Source organism: Pseudorca crassidens, chromosome 11 (assembly GCF_039906515.1).
Source record: "Pseudorca crassidens isolate mPseCra1 chromosome 11, mPseCra1.hap1, whole genome shotgun sequence".
NCBI classification, from domain to species: Eukaryota; Metazoa; Chordata; class Mammalia; order Artiodactyla; family Delphinidae; genus Pseudorca; species Pseudorca crassidens.
Genome location: NC_090306.1, coordinates 43,694,162 through 43,710,585, shown reverse-complemented (window position 1 = coordinate 43,710,585; position 16,424 = coordinate 43,694,162). Strand labels below are relative to the sequence as shown.

Here is a 16,424-nt window from a genome sequence, read left to right as displayed (position 1 = left end):
GGCATGGAGACAAGAAACAACGTGCAACCACACAGGTCATTTGATTTTACTAGAACACAAAGGGTGAGGTAGGAACATAAGGTGGGTCAAGACTTAAGGACCTCATACACCATACCAAGGAGTCTGGACTGGACCTTATAGGTCAGGGATTCTTAACCTATTGTCTGTGGTTGAGCTTCAGAGGGGATCCAAAGCAGAATGCCATAATCGAATCTGTTCCAAATAGATGTCTCTGACAGCAATGTGGCAAATATGAGGTCAAGATTGGAACTAAGACCCCTAAAAGGCTCCTGCAAAAGTATAAGCAAGAAATGACAAGGGTAGAACTGACTGAATGGATGTTTAAATGGTAGAAATTAATAAGACAGTTACTTGGTTGGGAGTAGGGTACAGAGAATAGTGTAATGAGACTCCCATAATCCTGACTTAAATGATAGTGAAAATAAGGGGAAAAAAACAAGTAGGTCCGGGAGATAATGAAGGAATGCTGTTAGTCGTGGACAAGTTAGAGAGGACTATAGGATTTGAGTGGATATAGCAAGCAACTGGATATATCTGAAGCTCCAAAGGTGAACCTGGAAGATACAAATGTGGAGGTCAGCAGCAGGTGTTAATAGCTGACAGGTACCGGAGTATTAATATGAATTGTCTCATTTAATCTCAGACCAATCTTCTAACTTAGAAACTACCACTTAAGCAAGTTTATGTACTGCAAAGAAGGAAGAGGGTGAGTTAGATAACTAATGGAGCAAGGTCTGGGGTTGCGAAGGGTAAGGCTGGAGGCAGGGCAGCAGTTCGGATGCTCAGCTGTGGGCACAGGCTGGACAGGGAAGCAGTTTAGATCAAAAAGGGGGTGAAAGATTGGAAGGAAAAAAAGGAATCCAAAGATTTGAAGTATTCAAGTTCTCGAATACAGTGAAAATGAGAATATAAGAAAGCTCCTCAAAAAGGACTGATTTTACACTGTTTGAAAGTGGCACTGGGGAGCTGAGAGCATGGTCACTTTACTGTCTGTACAGGCAAATGAGAAAGCAGAGAAGGCAGTGGAGTCCCTGGTTAACACATCAAGAGAGGATGGGAGTAAATGAGTTGAGGATATAGGAATGCTGAGTTTTTAAATCATGGAAGAGGGCCTTCAGGTGAAAGGTTTAGGAATGGGGGACAAAGGTCAGAGCAGTATGTACATGAGAGAGGACAGGTGTCCAAAGGGGTTGATATTTTGGGCGATCACCAAGAATGATGTGAACAAGCAAGCCTCAAAGCTCAAAATGAAATGGTGGTGGGACTTCCCTGGCGGTCTAGTGGTTAAGACTCTGGGCTTCCGCTGCAGGGGGCACGGGTTCAAACTAAGATTCCACATGCCGCGTGGCCAAAAAAAAAAACGATGGCAAGAATATCTCTTCATAGTTGGATTTTACCTTGAATGCATCGTTTTCTTTCAAATCCTCTTCACAACTCTGCAATCAGACCTGCAGGTAGATTCTTGTGCAGTGGCACAGTGAGAAATCAACCCTGATGCTAATACTATACCCACTATGCTTAAGGAGATGGACTGCATTACTGTAGGCTGCCCAAAAGCCCTTCACATTTTAAGAACTATCCGCCTCCATTTTGTGCAATTTTAACAGCTGTTAAACAAGGGCCTCTGCCTCCTTGGCTCAGAAGTGCACATGTGGCCAAGCTGGCCAGAGAACTCCATTACCTGGACACAGCTTAATTGGTCCAGGAATGGTCACTGACCACAAAAGAGCTTTGGTCTTTACAGAGTCTTCTCAGGAGATTTATACAGATGCTGGGACAGTCTTTTCTCTGAGATCAGGAGAGCTGAGATTACTACTCCTAGAACTGTATATCCCCTACTTCATGGGTGCTAAGAGCTCAAGATATGGAAATCCAGTCTGTGACTAGAAAACTGGTAGTCAAGACCCCACCTCTGTAGTCCATACCCTGTTCAAGTTAACAAAAACACCAAGACACAGACATGGCAAAATATTTAATGTCTGTAGGTGTGCCTCACCCTCCCATTCCTGTTATGATTCAATAGCCTCTCCAAACTGACTGTACCAGAAAAAACATGGGCACTTTTTCCCAGCAGAGTTCGAAAACCATTAAGGCCCTGATCCTCTTGACTCAGAAATGATTGCAGGTGAGGTCTTTCCACAACATGCCTCAGGTCTCTCTGCTCAAGGAAAAAAGCCCCCCAGTTCTACGGGACTCCTGAGGTCTTCTGTTCTTCTGCAGCCTGGCGCTGGGAGCTGTGCCGCTGGAAATAGTGGTAGACTCGGACACTGCAGAGGTAGCCCCCGTAAACAGTGAGGAGCATCATGGAGGTGGAGAAGGTCTTGTAGCCAATGTCGGCTAGTTGCTTGGCAGTTGGCATGTTGTCCCCTACAAAGACAGACTAGATTTAGACCCAAGGATAAGGCCTCATCTGCCCAGCCCACTTACCTGTTTAAGACCATTCTATAACTTCTCAGTTTGTCTGCACTCTATTCTGAATGGCCCCTAGACATATGCAGTCTTATACTGGAAGATATTGTTTGGGAAGTCTTAAGATTCAAAAGGGCAAATAAAGTCTGCATACGAGATACAGAAACACAGCTGGAACCAGGTGTATCTGAATGACATTACAGCTAACACCTGACCCTCCATGTTTATGGAAAGACATGACTGGTATGGACCACCCAGAAATGTTCTTAATTGGTATATTACTTTAGGCATACATCAGTTTTTCTGGCTAGTAGGGAATTTATTGAAGTAGCCAGAGATTAAACATTAGCAGTGAATTATTCTCTGTAGGAGGACCGAATGGGAGCCTTCTGGGCAATATCCAATTTGTTTTCCCATAAAACCATCTTATTTATGGTGCTCAGGTTCCCAGGTTAGTCTTCAAGCATCTATTTAAGCCATAATATACTTGAAATAGTGCCAACAGTATGTTTATGTTATTTCAGTTAGACATAACCTTCTACAGCATTAATCTTGAATTCCAAACATAAAACCAAGAACCTATCCCAAGGGCTAAAATGAAACTTACTGTGTCCCCAGCAAATTAACTCACATTTGCATGAGATAAATTACTTCCAACTTAACTGTTCCCTGGACATTTCCCTGGACATTCTGAGCCAGGGAACAAGAGAAAGTTTAGAATGGGAATCTCTCATCTTGAACAAAACGTTCCTCAGTTTGGGACTATGAATGTATATTCTCAGCCTCCTCTCTGTTGAGGGAATTAAAATTAAAAGACTGAAGTTAGTGAGAATAACTTCTTTCTTAAAAGTCAAGAATATGAAAGGAGAAAAGTTCAGGTTAGCTGGTTGAGGGGGTCAGGGGTAGGGTGTGACATCTAAGTGCTTCTCAGAGTAAGTCCCATGGGCTGAACACTGCCTTTGAGCCAGTCCCTGAGGGTAGATCCCACACTGAACTGAGGCACAGCTTCCTTGAATCATAATTCCAAGTGACTATTGAAAGTGACATTAAATAAGGTCAGAGGAAGAAAACCAAATGGCACAGGGACAAGATGAGAAAGGGTTGTATTCAGGTTATCTGGGGTTTGAAAGGACCCCAAGCTGTGAGACAGTAAGAAAACACACACGTGCCACGGAGCAACTAAGCCCGTGTGCCACAACTACTGAGCCTGCGCTCTAGAGCCCACGTGCCTAGAGCCCGTGCTCCGCAACAAGAAGCCCTCGCACCGCAACGAAGAGTAGCCCCTGCTCACGGCAACTAGAGAAAGCCCGGGTGCAGCAACGAAGAACCCCAATGCAGCCAAAAATAAATAAAATAAATAAATTTATTTAAAAAAAAACAAACAAAAAGAACACACATATACACACAGAGCAGGACACTAAGGTAATAAACAAGCTCCCAGCAAAGAGACCTGCAGCCTTCAACCTCCCCCTCACTTATTCTTTCTCCTCCTATCCCCCATTACCCTGGCCAGATGCTAACCAGTTATAGGACCACCTCTTCTCAGGGCTGGAGGAAGAAGGACAGGATAGTACATCTTGCCTAGAAGACTGACAGATCTACTGACAGATGAAATTTTTCTAGAACCTCATTTTCCTCACTTGTCTAATCCAACCTGAGATTTCTCCTATTTTCAAATTAACAAAAACTTTTCACAGATCCTGAGCTAAGGCAGGGCAACGGAAAAACAGAAGACAGATGAAGAAGTTATTCTAGAGGTAGAACAAGGCTTATTAACTGAATGGGCTAGGGCAAAGCTGAAAATATCTCCAAGTTAACAACTGAGTAAACTTTATGGAGTGGGATACTGCTAATAGAAGAAAGAAGAAACAGGTGTGTGTCACTATGTGTGTAGGGGGATGGTGGTGTCAATAAGCATCAGTCAAGAAGATCATGAACTGGACATGTTAAAGTTAAGATGCTCAATAAAGGGACTTCCCTGGTGGCACAGTGGTTAAGAATCCGCCTGCCAATGCAGGGGACACGGGTTCCATCCCTGGTCCGGGAAGATCCCACATGTCGCAGAGCAACTAAGCCCGTGCGCCACAACTACTGAGCCTGCGCTCTAGAGCCCGCGAGCCACCACCACTGAGCCCCACGCGCCTAGAGCCCGTGCTCCGCAACAAGAGAAGCCACCGCAATGAGAAGCCCGCATACTGCAACGAAGAGAAGCCCCCGCTCTCTGCAACAAGAGAAAGCCCACGCGCAGCAACGAAGACCGAACGCAGCCCCCCTCCAAAAAAAAACAAGAAAGAAAAGATGCTCAATACAATATTCATGTGATGATGTCTGTCAGGCACATGGATATGCAAATTTGGAACAAATCCTAGGAGAGAGGCTAGGCTACGGATACATATGGAAGTAACAAGTGTCACTGAAACAGATGATAAAACCCAAGAGAAAGAGGCCAAGGGAACGCCAGTTTGAAGAAAGAAAACAATTACGGAAAGAAAACAGGTAGGAAATTCCAGAAACATCTGGGATGCATTTTCATTTAACTACAACAGTGGTTGAAAATCACTGCTGTATCAAGTCACTACCACTGACAGAGGTATGCTGTATCTTTGGGTGTACTGGGCCAGAATAAAAATTGGGAAACACTACTGTAAAGTGCCATGAAAACTGGTCAGATGGGATCACTGGATGGGAACAGGTGACCAGATCACAGGTAAACCTAGGACAGAAGTCAATTTAGTGCACTAAATTGGAACAGGCATTAAGTAAAAAGCATGGATTCTTAGCCAGAGCCCCAGCAGGCCCCATGAACCCCGTCCCGCGAGGTTCACGTGTCTGTGCATTTTTTCTAGGACGCAGAAAAACAGATTATTAGAAGGATCATAACTCCCTCTCACCCCAAAGATAAGAATTGATATTCTTGTGATTTGCTGGTTAAGCGAACAGGAGTGATAGGGCAGCAGCCTGAAAAGGTAACAAGGTCAAGTAAATTCTAGTTTTGTTTTGCTTATTGATAAGGAGATATGGCTATGTTTTAGAGGAGAAGAAACGTGGCTAAACTGAGGATAAAAGTGAGGTGGATGGGATGGAACAAAATCTAGGATGGCCCAGGAAAAGATGAAATTAGAAGCCCAGGTAGAAGGATTAACCTTGGAAATGAAGAAAACTTTTGAGGTTAGCAGGAGAACATTCTTATCTGAGGGACATCCATTTTCTCAATAAAGCTCAAGGCTGGGTCTTTTATGGGGTTAGACTGAAGGTTTCAGAAAAACAGGAAAAAGAAAACAAGAACCATAATGGAAATGACATAGGGGTGCAATCTGCAAAAACCTTTTCAGATTGTGGCTCTTTTCTCTTTTTCTGCCCCCTAAACATGGGAGGACCTCAAGGCTCAGGTCTCTCCTCTGGAAAACTCATTTCCTCAAATGGATCCATCCACCTCAGCTTAGATTTACTCACTTATCTGTCTACCTTTTACTCGTGCTATAAAGGCTGCAGAGAATATGGCTTGTGTCTCAAAGAAGCTTATGGTCTGATGGGGATAAGCTATGCACCCAAAATTCTGTTAGACGAAGTGGAAGACGCCGGTGACCAGAAGAGAAGAGGCGTTTTGAGAGTTCAAAGACAAGGTGGAGGCTCAAGGAAAGTCAGCAGAAAGGTGGGGACGGGGGTGTGGGGGTTGGGCAGCTGTCGTTTTAGAAGGGTGGGCAGGATTTACACCGGTATAGAAGAGGGAGGGGGAGAGCATTCCAGGAATTGAAAGCAGCAAAGGAGCGGATCCAGTTAATCGATAAGCAGGAAGGGTGCCCGGGAAAGCTGCATTTCAGGGCGCAGCGGACTGCAAGACAAGGAAGGGTCAGAGCTACTGGAGTCAGAGCGTGGAGGGCCGAGATGCGCGGTGGCAGTCACGGTGTGACAGGAACCTACAGCCGCAAGGAGCTAGCTGGGCTGGAAGCGGCGCAGATCGCGGCACAGGGTACGCGGCAACCTCAAGGGCGCCGAAGCCCGAAGACTGGGCGTGGGAGGATGCGGAAAGCAAAGGCCGGCCCGAGCGGGCGCGCCTCTGCGGACAGGCGGCCCAGGCTCGGGCCTGGCAGACGCCGTACCTGGATGCTGCCGCTCCCTCCCTTCCGACCGAGGCCTCCTGCCTGCGCGACCTCCTAGCTCAGCCGGAAGCAGCACCCGGGTCCAGAACAGTGAGGGTACCGCCCAGGGACAACCCTGAACGCTGAGGCGCTATTGGTGCGGAACGCCACCCTTTCTCGCACCCCCACGCTCCGCTAAAGCTCTAGGATTGCGCTCCCGACGCGAGGTACTGCCCCTCGCGCCAGACGCAGCATAACCCCGCCCACCGAGACGAGAGCCCGCGCCGGCTGCAGCTCCGACTGGTTGCTGCCTTTGAACATCCGGCTTCCGGGTCAGCCGCCCTTACTACGCATCCTCAGACGAGCCTTCCTCTCGGAGAGGCCCGTTGGTTTCTGGGGGTTGTAGTCATTCTCCGTTGAGAAAGGGTCTTTGGCGACCCAAACTCTGGAACGGGAAATTTTAGGATACTCAGTCACCACAGAAGAGAGCCGGCCAATCCCCAGCCTGCGGCGCGGTGACGTCTCCGGTAGCTGGGTAGGTTCTCTCGGAGTCCGCCCTCTGGAGGGGGCTGCGCGGCCCCTACAGCCTGGAGCTGCCCTCTTACCCTGGGCAGGCCTTCAGCCGAGCTCAGGAACCCGACCCGCCCTGCGAGGCTTGGACCGCCGAGGATTGCGGCAGGTTTGGCCATGGCCACGGAGTAGGCGCGAGGGTCGAATCTCCGTAATGTTTCTGTCCCGTATGTGACCTCCCCGCTTGCAGGCGGCTTGATAAAGCCCCAAAGAAGCGCCGGGAAGGGGTTGGGAGGGGGTGCCATTTGGGGGAAGGGGGACTGCGTGGGCACCCCTGCAAGGGGCCGGGAGTGGCTGGAATGATCGACGAAGGATTTCTTTTCCTTTTTTCGTTTTTCCTCCGGCATGAGTGAAAACATGTACATGCATACGCCCTACCACATGCACTTAAGCGCCCTTCCCTAATTTGTTTATGCAAAAACCACGCTTTATTAGGTAGACAAGTAAGCCTTGTTCGAAAGCCTCAGATTCAGTTAATTGTGGAGTGAGCAAAAGTAGGCAAAGAGGGGCTTCCCTGGTGGCGCAGTGGTTGAGAGTCCGCCTGCCGATGCAGGGGACACGGGTTCGTGCCCCGGTCCTGGAGGATCCCACATGCCGCGGAGCGGCTGGGCCCGTGAGCCATGGCCGCTGAGCCTGCGCGTCCGGAGCCTGTGCTCCGCAACGGGAGAGGCCACAACAGTGAGACGCCCGTGTACAGCCAAAAAAAAAAAAAAGTAGGCAAAGGTTTTTGACTATCTAAGAGGGTCGCAGCTGCAGCCTAGGGAAGGGAGCTGTCTTTCTGCCCCGACTTTGACCTCCTGGGGAAGCAGCTCCTGAGCCCAGCCAGATCTGGGGTGACTGTGCCCCTCACTCTCGCTGCCTGATCCAGGCAGCTCCGCCCTTCACTGGTAAGACTGACTTCTCAGGGGCTAGGGGCTGAGAGGAGCCTGCCTCCCTGGTTTGTCCAGGAGTAAGGGAGGGTTAACATAATGCTGGCCAGAGCCACAGCATGCCAGATGCTGCCACACAGGAAGCTGAGACCCTCTGCTGGATGTGACAGGAGCCCTCGGCCTCTATTTATAGCCAGGGGTCCAAGCTGCTGACCGGTGACATTCTCCGGCTGCCATTCCATCCTGGAGCAAGGCCACTGCAAAGCACACTCCTCTCCCTCCTCCCCTTCCTGTTCTTCCCTCACCCCAGCTGGTACGGAGGCTTGAATTTTTTTCCTCCTCCACGAGTTTCCCAGCTCCTGAGGTGCTGAAGTAGTCAATACCTCATGAGAAGGCCTTCAGGTGACAAAGGAGAGCCGGTCTTGGAATTCAGACCACAGAGATGAGGACCTGCTCATCCTCCCTTACCCACTCTCTGGCTCCCTGGCCTGCAGATACAGGAACCGGTTAGCTGCCCTGGCTGCTCTGGGGGTAGCTGAGAACTAGGGACAGGGTTTAGGAGGTAAGGGGTGGATCCAAGATGTCCTGGGGAGATAGCAGCAGGAGGGACCCAGCTGACACCTCCCCCCACTAGAGCTCCTGAGAAGGGAGGCAGGGCAATTACAAAGGTCACAGGGAGTAGAGTGATCTGAGCCTGCTGTGAAGAGGTGTAGCTCTGTCAGCAGATTAAGTTCTGCTCCCCAGAGAGGGTGCTGGCAGGGAGGGTGAGAGAGCCTTGGAAAGGTCACACATGGTGGGGTGGAGCTGGCAAAGAACTAGGAACTGGGAAGTCCCAGGAGAGAATGACAAGCCCCATGGCCAGAGATGCCAACGTGGCAGCAACTCTGGTGCCAGGCAGCCTGGGGGAGGGGGAAGGGGATGACCAGAGGTTTCTGAGGAAACCTCAGAAGAAGCTGAGGTTTCTAGGAGAAGCTAGAAGGGGGTTGTATTTTGCGAATAAACAGAGATCCATTGATGCCATGTGGGGCCTGGCAGAGGTCTACATCAGCCCAAAAGCCCAGACCCCTCCCTGCAGCCCTCGCCTCATCCCTCTTGCAGCTGAGGTACTTCTTTAGCCATTAAATGGGCTTGAGGACAGCAGTCCTGGTCTGTGTGAGGCCTCTTTGCCTTGCCTCCCTCCCCCCCCCTCCTCCCCCCACATACTCAAAGCAGGCAGCACTGGGGCTGATTCTACCCCTCCCAGAGGACAGGGAGAAAGCCCCACACATGGAGAGGGACTAGGCAACTCCACTTCTGGTGCGATGAGGTGGCAGGAGGCTGCGGGCTGCTTGTGCTTCAAGATCTCCAGGCAGGTGGCCGGGCCCACAGGCACCTGTCCTCCAGTGAAAAGCTGAGAAGACGCTACTGTGTGGGGAGTCCCAGAGATCGTAGTGGCCAGGCACCCCAAGCTTCTGCCTGTCTCCGCTGGGGTAAAGAGGCTGCCTGGCCTGGGCCCCAGCCCTGCTCACAGATGTTCTGGATGATTCTGCAGGCAGCGAATGAATTCACCTACTGGCTGGTTCTCGTAGCATACCTTGTACACAGCCATGAACAGAGGGAACCTAGAATGGGGAAGGACAGAACCAGCTGGGCCTCCAGGCAAATCCCCTAACCCTCCACTCCCTACTCTCCCGCCTTGGAGCTCAGGAGGACTCTGGCTCTCAATTTCCCATCGCTGAGAATGTGTATTTCCTAGCCCCGGGGTTTAGGGTCAGGTTTCTATTGCCCTGCTCCCTATCGTATTGAACCCTGGCATGAACTTTTTGTTCCAATTAGGCAAGCCTCAGTAACATCAGCTGTAAAACAGGGTCAATATAACAAAGTAGTGAAGAAGTGATTATGAATTATGTGAAGGTGCTCAATAAATGCCAGTTTCCTTCTTCCCAGCCTGTTGCCCAGGCCGCTCCCTTTACCAGGAGGCTTTACCCTGACCAGCCGCGAGCCGATCTTCTGAGCCTGTTTCGTACTCTCTTGCTCTAGGATTCTTTCCCAGATCAACCGAGTTCTGCTCTGATCAGCCCATCACCCCTGCTGTCTTGTGCTCCCTGAAAAGGAGCACCTTGAAGCAGAGACTTTCCTTTTCCTCACACCTCAGCACCCAGGACAGGATTCACGGAACAAAAGGGTTGGCCTTGGGGGAGCAGCTTAGACTGAGGGTGATGGACAAAGAGGCAGAACAGTCAGAGGAGCTTATTCCTGTCCACCCCCATAGCAGAGGACAAGGAGGAAAGGACAGAGAGCGGCCACGCAGAGGGGTCCAAGCAATGTGGTATAAAGAGCACTAGACTGGAAAGAATTCAAAGACAACGAACGAGCTGGGGGACAGCGGGCATACCAGACCCTGGCCAAGCTCTAGGCTCTGTCTGCCCACTTCACAGACTGAGGAGGGTTCAGGAAGATGATGAATGGGGAGAGCACTTCTGTCGGTGGTTCCCTCCATCAGTGGGGCTGGGGCAGATGCTTACTTGTCCAGCAGGCCCTTGCGCTGGAGGATGCCGTGTAGCTCCCGGGCTGTCTGGGGCCCCTGCAGCTTCTGCCCATTCAGCATCTCTTTCTCCAGCTGCTCAATGGACTGTGAAGAAAACAGGACAGGCAAATGGAAATGGGAGAGGAGGGTTGTCAGTGTGAGACAGAGAGTCTGGGACTCTGGGAGGAGGTGGGTCTTAAGAGGAAAGAAAGGCTGGGAATGTTCCCAACAATCTTAATGTCTGTGTTCAAGAGATGCCTCGAGCCACGTTCCTCTCTCTGAACACCTACAGGGCCCACCCTCCATTCTTCATTCTCCCCAGGGCCCACCTTTCCTGTGCGGGCGAAGGCCTCGGCCACCTTGCGGTTCCGCCCTCCGTAGCAGGTAGTGATGAGATCAGCAACACCGCAGCTCTCCAAGAAGGTGGCAGGGGACACAGGGCCACTGCAGAAGAGCTTGGTGAAAGCGATCATCTCCATGAGCCCCAGTCGGATCACGGCCGCCTTGGTGTTGTCGCCAAAGCCCAGCCCATCACAGAAGCCAGCCCCCACGGCCACTATATTCTTTGAAGAGTGAAGTCACGGGTGAGAAAGGATCCCCTCCCGCAGGCCCCACTTGGGGCCTTCGGCACCTGCCTCATGCCCCTCCCATCAGCCATGACACGCTCACTGAATAAGTGAAGGAAGGTGGGTGGGCTCCTCAACTATTTTCACCTCTTGGTTTTCCCACTTGCTGCACTCCCTTCTTTTAGCCTGGGCTTGTGCTTTCCGGCTCCCCAGCCCTGCCCTATACGCCATCCTTGAGGACTTTTCCTGAAAACCAGTCTTCTACCTCGCCCTCCCAACCACGGCTATTTTGTTCTATGCCCCCGATATCCATCCATAGGTCTGTCCAGGATCCAGAGTTCTGGCCATCAATCCGTCTGGGTGTCCTGGACGTCTTATCTCCCATTAGCCTGAGTGCTCCCCCGGGCATCTCCTCTTCCCCCTGGACCAACCTTTGGAGCCAGGGACAGGGATGTCCCACAAGGGGCTATAGGGGAAAGGAAGAAGGAAGCCCAATGTCTGATGGTAAGTAATCGGCAGACCTGAGCGAGCCTGGCCTTGCTTCTGCCCTTCTTCCCATGTGTATGAGACTTGGTGGGGAAGGGCAGTGAGTGCCTGGAGTCCCAGCAACCTTGTACAGCTAAGCCAGGCCCTCTTTCAGGGCCTTCTCCCCACCCCATAGCTGCCTCTGAAGCCCTCTCACCTTTAAGGCCCCACAGAGCTCTACTGTGTCCACCTCTTGCACCACCGTGATGCGGAAATTGGGTGTCTGCATCAGCTCTTTCAGAAGCTGTCCCTGGGCCAGGTCCTTGCAGCCTAAAGTAGGGAGGGGATAAGGCTTTAAGAAGGGACTCTTGACTCTTCTTCCCACAACTGCCCTAAGCAGGACCTACAGCTCTTGCCGTAGGGGTGCCCCAACTCCCCTCACCTTTGATGCTGGGATCTTCTTCCTTCACCTGCCTTATGGGGAGAAGATGGCTAAGTGGGTGGGGAATATAGCCTGGGGAGGCGATGTAACTGGAGTTGCATTATCTATGTGGGTGGTGGGGTCTCACCAATGGTTGTCTCACAGAACTTCTCATCAGCCACCTCGCTGGCAATGTTGGCCCCCATCAGCACGCTCATGGGGATGCCAAGGCGCTCCCCAATCACTTCAGAGATGAGCTTCAGCCCGTTGGGGCCCTCGTCTACCCCCTGGGCACAGGATGGAGCTCAGGCCAGGTGCCTTTTATCCCCAACTGAGGGCTTCCCACCTAGAAATCCTGCCCATTGCAAATTCACTGTTCATCAATGTCCCTCCCCAAAGGTCCTCCCCTATTCCAGTGCAGCCAAAGCTAGCTGTGAGGAGAGCAGATAACATGTGAAAACGAATCCATCTGAAAACTCTCCTTCCACAACCTACTTCTCCAAGGTAATGTATGCCCGCCACATCCCTAAACAGCCCACTCCTGAGTACCCCCAACCAACTTCCATCCCAGCCACTGCTCCAAACCAGCTTCCCTTCTCAACTCCTCAAACAAGCCCACTTCTTGTATCCCCTAGGCATCCCTTGTACACCTCCTAAACTCCCCAAGACATCTGCCTCCAAACTCATCTCTTATCTACTCCCCAACCAACCTCCCCTTCCCAGTGGCCCCCCGCATCTGTTTCTCAAGCTTCCCCAAAGCCAGCTCCTCTCTTCAGAAAACTCCTGGCCTACTTCTGCTCTTTTCTGTTTGTCACACTTCACCCACCCTGAGCCCCACAGCAGTTAGCTGCATCCCCATCCACAGAAGGGTGTCCTTGGCACCTTAATAAGAGATATGCCAATGGTGTCTGCCTTCAGGTGGCCCTTGAGCTGATCACAGATCTTGCCGATGAACTGATGGGGTACCACGAAGATCAGGATGTCAGCATCCACTGCAGCCTGGACCACATCTGGGACAGCCACCTGTGGGGGTGACCAGTGTTCATGGGCCTGACGGACTGCTTCTAGCCCCTGTGGAGCCCCATGCAGGAGATCTAGGAGACAGGGTGAGGCTGGTGGGGAAGAAGGAGGGCAGTTTGGGGGTTGAATCTGGAAGGGCTGAACCTGGAGGAACAAGACACTTCTATTCCTTCCGCCTAGCCATCATTCCCTCTAGGTTCCAGCTGTCCTGGGTTCTTGAGGGCTCCTGGAAACTTCCTCTCAGCACTCTCCTAGCCCTTGGCTGTGGGATAGTGAGGGAGGCCAAAGGAGGTCTGGGCTTGGCAAGAGGAAGAGGCCAAGTAAGATTTCATCACCCTGCTCCTTAGGGCTCCCAACTGGGAAGGGAGAGCCCCAGTCTTCCTGCTGTCTTTCCTGCTCCCCCTTTCCAGGTGGGGAGTAAGCCACATGGATCTGACCAAAGACCTTAAGTCCAAGGAGCAGTCTCCACATCTACTAATAACCCAGTGAATGAGTAACAGGGTTAGAGCCCGAGGCAGGCACTACCCAGACGCCAAGTCTGGGGGCCAGAGAACCTGTCTTTCGTTGCCACAGAGACCAACTTCCTCATCCTCTCCCCGTCCCTCTCCTGCCTGGAAGCCCGTGGGGTGGGGTGGAGATGCAGGGGGATGCATTCAGGTTCTCCCCAGTCCCAGGAAGTGCTCAGGGGAGCAGTTTGGGGGCTGTGCCCAGGGACGCCCTGTGCCTGGAGTAGCCCTCCTGAGATGCTTCTCAAGTACAGGTGGCACGGGAAGTGGCCCCCTCCCAGCAGGAAGCACCCCCTCCACTTCCCTCTCCCTTCTTATGGGGCATTGGGGCTCACCACATTGGGGGGCAACTTGTGCCCTGGCAGGTATTTGACATTCTCATGCTGTGTGTTGATGACCTCTGTCAGCTTTCTGCCCCCGACGTCTTCCTCAAACACCCACATGGTCACCCGTGGGTCAAAGCGTGCCAGCTGGGCTGCGTTGCCACCCACAATCTTGGCGATGGCTGAGCCCCTGGCAGGAGGGGGAGCACAGAAAGTGGAGGAGCGGGGGCGTGAGAGAGGAACAGTGGCGGGAGGGGACAGTGCTCCCCCTCAGGATGTCACAGAAGCCACTGGATTATTTACCTGCCACCTTCCTTGTCACCCCCTCCCCGTGACGCTGCGTCTCTCCTGACCTAGCAGTAGAAAGGAGACTCAGTTTCCTTTCCCTCACACTTTGCTGCTGGAGAAGGGGGCCAGCCTCTTGATCTCCCCCCCACCCCCTAACCCAGGCAGCCTTTCAGGCAGGGAGCACTCTAGAGGCTCCCTTCCCGTGGCGAACAGGTGCTGCTGCCCGAGACGCAAGGGCCAGGAGCGGTCTGGGCATTGTCTGTCCTGCCGGGGTAGGCAGAGAAGACAGCAACAGGGGTGGGCCAGGAGCTGGAGGCATTTCCTCCCCACCGACTGCCTCCTGCCCACCAAACCTCCCTCCCTAACCTCCTGTATACTTGAGGGAGCCTCCCCCTCCCCCCCCCAGTACTCCTTGACAGAGCCGCTTACCAGTTACCAGAGCCTACAATGCACACTTTCTTGCCGGCCATGGTGCCGCTTCGCTGCCTGGGCCACCAGCTGGGTGCCACTCTCCCCAGCTCCTCTGCCGGCTGGGAGCATATAACTCCAACACACGTGGGTGCCGCCAAGCCCCGCCCTCCAGGGGAGGGGAGGCGGGCGCCCAGGGAGACAGAGTCTGGCAGGGCCAGGGAAAAGGAAGAAAAGGGTAGAGACAGGTGGGGAACAGGAATGGGGCCGAGACCAGGCCTGCTTTTCCTCTTAGGTTTGCCCGCTGACGGTGCTGGCACGCTGCTTCCCTCGGCCCCAGCCCAGGTCCTCAACCCCTCCCTCTCCGCAATGGTTTCATTTTAAGTTCTGCCAAGACCGGGCCCAGATAAGGAGCGAGTGCCCGGTCCCCCCCCACTCCAGTCCCCTAGCACTGGAATAAATTGTATTCAGTCCCAGCAGCAGATCCAGGCATGCCTTCTTTTCCAAGGTAGGAACCGCCCCACTTGTCCCCCCCAGGACCCGGAAAGCTGCTCTATGGGTTCATCCTCTGGCGATGACGGGTCACGTGTTGCCCCACTGCAGGGCTGTGGGTGAGTGAGGTGGGTGGGTGTGGCTCCTTTAAATAAGAGCACATAAGAGGTAAGGACCTGCTCTGGGGGCAACCCAGCCCAAGGATAAGACCCCAAGGGCCCAAGAAACAAAGCACACCAGTGGGCCTCTCCTCACCTGAATGTTTCCCAGGAAGGGGGGCAGGAAAGCCCAAAGTTGGAGGCTCTGATGCCAAGTGGCCCACAGGTGTTTTGCAGACTCTGGGCTTGAGGAGGAGGATAGGAGAGAAAAGAAGGCAGCCCAAGTGTTCACTGTCCTTGAGAGGTACTGAGCTTCCTTCACTTCTTTCTTGGGTTTCCAGGCTAACCCCACACTAGGGGCGCCTTCAGGTTAGTGGCTAGTTTGCAGAAGCCAGAAGGGAAGGGAGGCAGGACCTGGGGCAGTTGTGACCTCTGTAGAGCTTTGTGGTCTCAGATGCTGTAATCGAGCAAGTGGGGTGTGCGCTTCTGGGGGGAGGGAGGATGGAAGGGACGCACAGTGCAGTTCAGGGCTCTGCATCGCCCACAGCAACCTGTTTAACTACGAGGGGGAACTCTAGTTTCTAGGCTGATGTGGAGAGTGGGGCAAAGGCCCCTTACACTCCAGCTGTCTGTGCACCTTGGCCTGGAAAGCAGATAGCACTGTGTGCTCACGTGCTGACCTCCTGGCCGGGCCAACTGCTGAGTGGGTGTTTCCATCCCCCTGGGCTGCTGCTGGCTGCAAACAGTGATAAGCACTGGGCCAGAGGGGAGTTTGTGTGCAATCACTGGGTAAGGGTTAAGTGGCCCTGAGGTCAAGACTGGGGAGAAATGGTTTCCTAACTTCTAAGGACTGCCTGGTAAAAAGCCCACCATACTCTACTCCCATGGCCAGGGAGTTCCCTTAGGGGAACATACGTGAAATCAGCAGTTGATTGTTTCTCTTAGGAACAAAATTATGCCTACTACAGAGCCAGCCCCCCCAACGACCACTGTTATTGCACTGGCACTGCGACAAAGGCACCAGTGCCAGGCTGCCGGCTGGGACCACTGATTATGGGTGATGGAAGAGAAAGAATGCTTCTGTCCCTGGCACACAGGATGAGAACCCCAAAGAACGGATGTTTGTGCATAAAATAACCTCTTGTGTTTGCCTAAATGCTTCCATCTTTTTGTCCCTACGATCATTTAAAGTAGTATGGAGACAAAGAATTTGTTCATTTATATAGGAATAAAGAGTGTGCAGAGATTCAGAACTGGCCTGTCACAGGCCAATTATCTGTACCACTAGGGCTCTTTTCCCAAGAGCAAACTGCAGATTTGCTTGAAATTAATAATGGTTCATCAGCCATTCATTACACATGTAATTAGCCTGGTGAAAACAGA

At 52.3% G+C, this 16,424-nt stretch overlaps 2 protein-coding genes and 1 long non-coding RNA gene across 9 annotated transcripts; 1 reads left to right on the top strand and 2 right to left on the bottom strand.

Moving 5' to 3' along the window:
• Positions 1-1,978: 1,978 nt before the first annotated feature.
• Positions 1,979-6,722, bottom strand: COX14 (cytochrome c oxidase assembly factor COX14). Of its 2 annotated transcripts, XM_067696507.1 has the most exons (3): positions 6,531-6,722; positions 3,062-3,220; positions 1,979-2,388 (listed from the first exon to the last, which is right to left on the bottom strand). In XM_067696507.1, the coding sequence occupies exon 3, from the start codon at positions 2,378-2,380 to the stop codon at positions 2,207-2,209; it is 174 nt and encodes a 57-aa protein (XP_067552608.1). In that variant the 5' UTR covers positions 2,381-2,388; positions 3,062-3,220; positions 6,531-6,722; the 3' UTR covers positions 1,979-2,206. The 2 variants fall into 2 exon arrangements, with proteins under 2 accessions (XP_067552608.1, XP_067552607.1); XM_067696506.1 differs by lacking the exon at positions 3,062-3,220 and having other exon boundaries at positions 6,531-6,705.
• Positions 6,723-6,833: 111 nt separating this feature from the next.
• On the top strand, positions 6,834-16,294 carry LOC137201902 (uncharacterized). Of its 5 annotated transcripts, none has more exons than XR_010932401.1 (6): positions 6,834-7,044; positions 10,777-11,038; positions 11,340-11,524; positions 12,306-12,410; positions 12,825-13,012; positions 15,987-16,294. It is a non-coding gene; the product is annotated as an uncharacterized lncRNA (long non-coding RNA). The 5 variants fall into 5 exon arrangements; XR_010932400.1 differs by lacking the exon at positions 15,987-16,294 and adding an exon at positions 14,747-14,927; XR_010932397.1 differs by lacking the exon at positions 15,987-16,294 and having other exon boundaries at positions 12,825-13,013.
• On the bottom strand, positions 7,485-14,606 carry GPD1 (glycerol-3-phosphate dehydrogenase 1). 2 transcript variants are annotated; one of them, XM_067696505.1, is made up of 8 exons: positions 14,473-14,606; positions 13,768-13,945; positions 12,789-12,929; positions 12,055-12,193; positions 11,703-11,815; positions 10,784-11,017; positions 10,453-10,559; positions 7,485-9,549 (listed from the first exon to the last, which is right to left on the bottom strand). In XM_067696505.1, the coding sequence occupies exons 1-8, from the start codon at positions 14,511-14,513 to the stop codon at positions 9,453-9,455; spliced, it is 1,050 nt and encodes a 349-aa protein (XP_067552606.1). In that variant the 5' UTR covers positions 14,514-14,606; the 3' UTR covers positions 7,485-9,452. The 2 variants fall into 2 exon arrangements, with proteins under 2 accessions (XP_067552606.1, XP_067552605.1); XM_067696504.1 differs by having other exon boundaries at positions 10,784-10,909.
• Positions 16,295-16,424: the final 130 nt, after the last annotated feature.

Bases quoted from the DNA above. Each gene is read 5' to 3' on its own strand.
- GPD1 (XM_067696505.1), bottom strand. From the start codon at position 14,513: ATGGCCGGCAAGAAAGTGTGCATTGTAGGCTCTGGTAACTG. The intron at 11,816-12,054 runs GTGAGACCCCAC...TCCCTACTTTAG, and splicing joins GTTCTGTGAGACAACCATTG to GCTGCAAGGACCTGGCCCAG. The intron at 9,550-10,452 runs GTAAGCATCTGC...TCCCCATTCTAG, and splicing joins CGCAAGGGCCTGCTGGACAA to GTTCCCTCTGTTCATGGCTG.
- COX14 (XM_067696507.1), bottom strand. From the start codon at position 2,380: ATGCCAACTGCCAAGCAACTAGCCGACATTGGCTACAAGACCTTCTCC.